General features: G+C 39.7%; 1 protein-coding gene across 1 annotated transcript in view; it reads right to left on the bottom strand.

The window, feature by feature from the left end:
* Positions 1–1,710: 1,710 nt before the first annotated feature.
* The window catches only part of Syt4 (synaptotagmin 4), a 10,623-nt gene continuing 5,836 nt past the window's right edge, over positions 1,711–6,497 (bottom strand). The window contains exon 4 of the mRNA XM_055625737.1: positions 1,711–4,430. Within this exon, the coding sequence (XP_055481712.1) occupies positions 4,123–4,430 (308 nt within the window). The 3' untranslated portion in view covers positions 1,711–4,122. The remainder of the gene's footprint in view (positions 4,431–6,497) is intronic.

Genomic DNA, 6,497 nt, shown 5'->3' with positions numbered 1-6,497 from the left:
GTTCCACCCAGCAGTGAACCAAAAGAGATACTAAGACTTGCAGCCAAACATGGAAAAGAGAGCTGAGAGCCCTGTGGAAGCCCAGGGGAAGGATAGAAGGACATGGAGGGGACAAGATCACCACAAGAAGAACAACAGAGTCAACTAATCTTGTCCCATGGGGGCTTACAGAGACTGAAGCACCAACCTAGGTCCCCTACACATATATAACTGATGGGAAGCTTGTTCTTCATGGGGATTCCCTAGCAAGTGGATCAAGGGCTGCTTCTGACATGGACTCTGTTGCCTGTTATTGGATCATTTCCCCCTAGTGGGGCTGCCTTGCCTGGCCTCAGTGGAAGAGGATGCGCTCAGTCCTGATGAGCCTTGATGTGCTAGGGTAGGTCGATGGGGGGATCCCCTTTTCTGAGAAGAAGGGGGAGGATGGAAGGAAAAGGAAGAAGAAAGTGAGAAGATAGGACCACGGGGAGAGGAGGGCGGGACCTGCAGTCGGGATGTAAAGGGAATACATAAGCTTAATTTTAAAAACATGGCCATCTTTTAAAACCGCTGAACATTTGAATGTAATGGCCTACCAGTTCTTTCAGCATATCCATGCATACTCTTAGTATACTTCAGATGAGCTTTAAGAATAGTTGCTTATAGTTGCATTCTATTCCCAAGAACATTGTGCCAGGTGTGATCACCATCATGCACCTCTGCAGAGGTCAATGCTGCAAAAAGTATCTGCTCCTCAAGGCTCTGGCTATTCTTACTTACCTGATGGGGCTGTTGCAAATACCCTGGGTTTTCCTTACTTTCTGAAGATGAAAAATGGCTGCATTGCTTTGCCATTCTAATAATTAAATTCTAATAATTAAATCTATGTAGTATAATGATGTGAAAAAAAGATTTTTTTAATAGTGCAAAAAAACATTTTTTAATTGTACTGTTTCTACATAGTACAAAAATAGTACCATTTTTTAAATAGTACAATATGAAAGAAAGAAAACCTGAAATAAGATTTTAAAAGGGGGGGGCAAGAAGAGTAAAAAATAAAAGGGGAACAAAAATGGTTGAGTAAAAACAAGAAAGTGTGGGAAGGTAAATAAAAATTAGAAAGGAAAATAAAATGAGAATGAACCCCTTTAAGAATCTAACAGAAAGAGCGAGGGGTGGACAATGGTCGTGCAGTGGCTTATCATGAGGAAGAATGTGGACTCAGTCTCTCTCACTGCAAAGATGAAAATAAAGACTTGTTCTTATGAAAACTACATCTCGTTGCCGATGGTCATACAACCCCTGAAAGCACAGAACTCAGGAGACTGAAACAAGAGGATTGTGAGTCTAACACCAACCTGAGCTAGCAAGACCATGACTTAAGAAGAGTTAGGAGAATCCAATGAAGTCAATTGATGAAACTCCTGCCTATCCCCGCCCTTGAAGTGAGAAGAATAGGGTGGTGGAGTGAGAAATTCCAACATCATCCTTCAACTCTCTGCATATGCATCATGATCAGTGCCTGTGCTCCCTAAGTATTGGGCTTCACTTTTAGGCAGACATAGCTTCCCCAGATGACTGTCAAAAATTAGACAAAATTCAGAGTTCCAAACATGAGAGATCTTGGGCTCTCTGAGGTATGAGAGTGGTTTGTCTGGACAAGGTAGAAACCCAGAAAGCAATATAAAGTTTCTGACAGAGCCATTGGCAGGAAATGCTTGGTTGAGATCGTTTGGGCAAAAGCAGCAGTTTATTCGTGTCTTACAAACACACAGTGCTGGCACAAAAGAACAGACACCATCTCCCTCACGCCATGCTTACCTCCGGGTCACTTCTACTGAACTACAACAAGTCAGAACAAGTCAGCTACTGAATCACACAGTTCTTCAGACATGGCACCTCCCTCTTTGGGTGGTCAGACAGGCTAAGCAGACAATAAATTAATTTACATGTTTAATACAGTGCATGAACATTAGCAGAGTTGGATATTCACTTTGATATTGTAATACATCATAAACAGTACGATTTTCAAACATGATGAGATCACTTATCTCCCTGCCTGTTTCAATTCTTTTCTTGCTTTTCTCCTTTCTTGCTTTCTTCTTTTCTCTTTTCCTTAAAACCTGTTATCGTTTCAATCAACTCTTCACCAGCAAAACACTTTAAATTGTAAAACTTAAAACTATTTACAAGCAATTCTTGTGATTTTTAAAAGTATTTGTTATCGGGTTTCCTTTCTATTTTTAAAAAAAATCCTTTTCCAAAAGGCATCCTATAAATTGGATCACCGTCAACTTCCTGACAGTCTGTAGGATACTTGGAAATGACGCCTCATGACATTAGAGTTCCAAGCTATACTCTGTTCCATGGCCTATGACATCAAATGTACATACACACAGAGGCTGCCTGGCCTCCCCAAACTCCACATGACTGCAGTTCATTCCGTGTTCTTTCCAGCTGAGTAGATGGAGATGAGAGATGACTTTGTCACTGGATGACAATGAGTGTGAAAAAAGCATAAAAGAGGTTGGTCTCAGTTTTTGTACATACAGAGTGAATATAGTTCCTTATAGAAAGTCGGACTTTCGTTGTAGTCATAAAAAGCACGGACAACTGGATCGGAAATACATTTTCATTGAATTTACAAACACTGTGATATCAAACACATTCTCAAAAATGGCTAAACCACTGACACAAAACTTGACTCAAAGGTAAATTTTTCAGTAGACATTATCTCTAACTTGCATATTTAATAACTCAGCTGGACCTAAGTCACACTTAGATTCTCTAATCACCCAAATATGAAGACATCGCCATTGACTTAAGTCTTCCCAGAAAATGCCAGAGTTCTGCCTGACTCAAACAGATTTTGCAAGAATTTCAGAACTCAGCAATTGGGAGTGGCACAAGACACAATTCTTTAAACTACCTTAAAAAATAACACCTCATGACAATTTGGCCTCTAAAGATAGTGACATACCGTCTGGACTAATTTTACAGCTTATGTATATTTTGTAAATATTCATAAATTCTGAAAGGCTTACTCTTTTTTTGTCCTAGTCTTATTTACTTAAAATGGTTGATTTCAACTTGACAATGAATTTCTCAAGTATTTTTCTTTTCTTTTGTTCCTTTTTGAGTAACTTAGTTCTTCCTGGGAAAGAATAAGTTAAAAACTTAGGTAGCCATGTCCACTCTGAGGGGAAAAGAGAGTCTTGAAAATACACTTGTACACTGATAGATTTTTATTTTAAAAAAAAATTGTGTTCCTAAGTGAAATTCTAGCTTAAGTTTATTTTTTATCATTAAAGAGTCTGACAACTTCACAAAGGTAAAGAGGAGTATCTTAGGCCATACTGAGGCTTGTAATGGGCAGTGAATAATTCAAGACCATGGTTTTTAGGTAAAGTTACATTTTACATGACTCACACATGATCTTGGGGAACAAACATCTCATTTCAACCACAGTGTTCTTCAATTCAGCCCTTTAATAAATTAATTTCCCAACTTGTTTGCTGTCTTTATGAAGTGAACCTAAGTTACCCCTTCTATGATGGGATTATATCAGATAATTACAAACCAAATGGAAAGGACAGCATTAGCATACTTTGTTATATAAAACAATCATTTGAACATGACATATTTAACTGAAAAAAAAAAAACAGACTTAAGGACATTTCTGAAATATCTTTGGATTGAAATAAAACCTATCTCCCCAACCTGAAGAAAAATGGATTAATCATCATACAAAAAAGGTGTGATTTTCATTTTTAACTCTTAACAATCACCTGGGTTTCCACTACCAAGGCAAAAATGAAATCATCACCTACCACACACATCTGTGACTTGAGATTAAGCTAGAGTGTTCATAACAGGCTTGGTTGGCCCACTTAATACCACACAGAGGGAAACTGTGTATCTTTTGAAAATTTGAACAACACCTCTAATAAAGGAGGAAATTATCACGATACACATTTCCAACTATTTTCTGGTCTACTAATTTAATACACTTCTAACCAATGTAAATAAGTAAAAATAAATAATAAAGTAGCTCGATGTGCCACAAGCTTACAGTCATGGATAAGAAAGAAAACTGCTTCTCTCCTAGTAAAAATCTCCAAGCCCCCGCTCGCAGCCAGGAAGCTAACCATCACACAGCATGTGCCACTTAGCAATCTGTCTCCTGGGGAAGTCACAGATCTCCTTCCAGTGCCCCCCACCGCTTCCTTCTGCCGTGGCACCCAGGACCAACCGCCCGATCACCTCGTTTCGGGGTCCCCTTTCAGAATCCAAAACTAAAAATTCAACACTTATTTCTTCAAGACTCTCACAAGGAATATCAAAGACAAACAGTTCGTTGAACACTGCGTTGGGAGTGCATTTTTTCACGTGAGTCTTCTTTTTGGAGATTCTCTTCTTGGCGTGGTACAGGTTCACTTTCACATAGGGATCTGCAATGGCATACAACAAGTGTTATATTGGCCACAGTGAGCCGCAGATCCGACCCGGGAGATGGCATCCTTGGTGTCCGGGGCACACCAGTACAGTGGACATGGGCATCTTACAATGTAAGCAAGTCCAAACAAATGGGACTGAAAATAGGTTTCACCTTTTTCTCGTCAATGAAACTGAAAATAATGAAAAATAGAAAGCAGTCTCTAGACCTGGTGTTAGGGAAGGAATCATAATAGTACAAGAACAAGAACTTAACAAAAAGGGAAAGGAAAGAGAATGCTGCATACTGCCTACTAACAATAAATTCCAAAAGTGAGATGAAGCCAAACCTTACCCTGCCTTTGAGCTCACTCATTGCACGCTCTTAGTGAGTCTACCTCAAGATGCCATTTTTGTTGCTAAATGGATTTAGAAACCATAATGATGATGTCCTGCCCTTTAGCTTTTCTGCAAGTGGCTAGTCATTGCAGAATTTGGTTTCAGTTTACCATAGTTGATCTTTCCTGTGACATTCTTATGAAATGATTTAGGATCATGTGAGTTTTTTCACCACATAATTATATTATTTTTAATTGCAGTACATATATATATATATATATATAATTTATCTTCATGATCTCAAGAGTTAAGAACTTTCCTTCAATTTCTACAACCAAATAATAATAATAATACCACTAGGTGATTCATTATTAAAATATATACTTCTACTTTTCAAAATGGTTTTCAAATATTATTGTTTCCAATTTCTGTAGTGCTTAAGAAATATGATTGGTCTGCTCTTTGATCACCTCCCCCTGAGGGGGAGCAGCCTTACCAGGCCACAGAGGAAGAGAATGTAGCCAGTCCTGATTAGACCTGATAGACTAGGGTCAGAGGGAAAGAAAGGAGGACCTCCCCTATCAGTGGACTGGGGGAGGGGCATTGGTGGAGAAGAGGGAGAAAGGGTGGGATTGGGAGGGGAGGGGAGGGGAAGGAAGCTACAAGGGGATACAAAGTAAATAAACTGTAATTAATAAAAATTAAAATAAAAATATATTTATAAAAAATATAAAGAGGATACTATACTATGAAATGGTAAGATGAAGATTTTAATTAAGATTACTTTAACCTATAGCTTTGCTCGTTTTCTTTCATACTATATTCTACAACAAACATTTTATTTTTTCAGATTTATTCAAAATTAAAGTTAATTCTTAAAGCATGTGTATTATGGAAGAAAAGTAATGAATCATTTTAAAGAGTGAGGATAAGTCAGCTCATTTGAAATGCAAAAAAATCAAAACTCTTGTCTTGAGCAATGTTAGGCTCTATCTTTTCTTCATTTGTCATTGCTCTCTGCGTTGAACCATTCACTTAAGTGTTTCATCCTTGAGAATGACAGACCAATGACTGGCCCAACTTGAGACCCACCCCATTGGAGAGAGCCAACCCCTGGCACTATTAACGGTACTCGGCTATGCTTTCAGACAGGAGCCTAGCAGAACTGTCCTCTGAGAAGCTCCAACCAGCAGCTGATGGAAACAGATGTTGAGACCCACAGCCAAACATTAGGCGGACAGTCTTGTGGGTGGGAGGAAGGCTTGAGGGAGCAGGAAGGGTCAAGGACACCACAAGAAGACCTACAGAATAAACTGACCTGGGCCCACGGGGGCTCACAGAGACTGAACCACTAACCAAAGAGCTTGCATGGGCTGGACCTAGAACCTTACACATACACAGCAGACATGCAGCTTGGTCATCCTGTGGGTCCTTAACAATGAGAGCAGGGGCTGTCTCTGACTCTGTTGTCTGCCTTTGGTGCCCTTTCTCCTGCCTGGGCTGCTTTGTCTGGCCTTAGTGGGAGGGGATGATGTGCTGTGACTTAAGGTGCCAGCGTGGGTTGGTAGACCTAGCTGGCCTCTCCTTCTCAGAGAAGAAAGAGAGGGGGGCATGGGAGAGGGAGTGTGAGGGTGGGACTGGGAGAAGAGGAGGGAAGGGGCAAGGGATCAGGCTGTAACGTGATTGAATACATACATACATACATACATACATACATACATACATACATACATACATACATACAT

The sequence above is a fragment of the Psammomys obesus genome, unplaced genomic scaffold (assembly GCF_907164565.1).
Source record: "Psammomys obesus unplaced genomic scaffold, mPsaObe1.curated_primary_1811, whole genome shotgun sequence".
In the NCBI taxonomy this organism is placed as follows: Eukaryota; Metazoa; Chordata; class Mammalia; order Rodentia; family Muridae; genus Psammomys; species Psammomys obesus.
The sequence above is the reverse complement of the archived record's forward strand: the minus strand, read 5'-3'. Positions and strand labels throughout refer to the sequence as shown.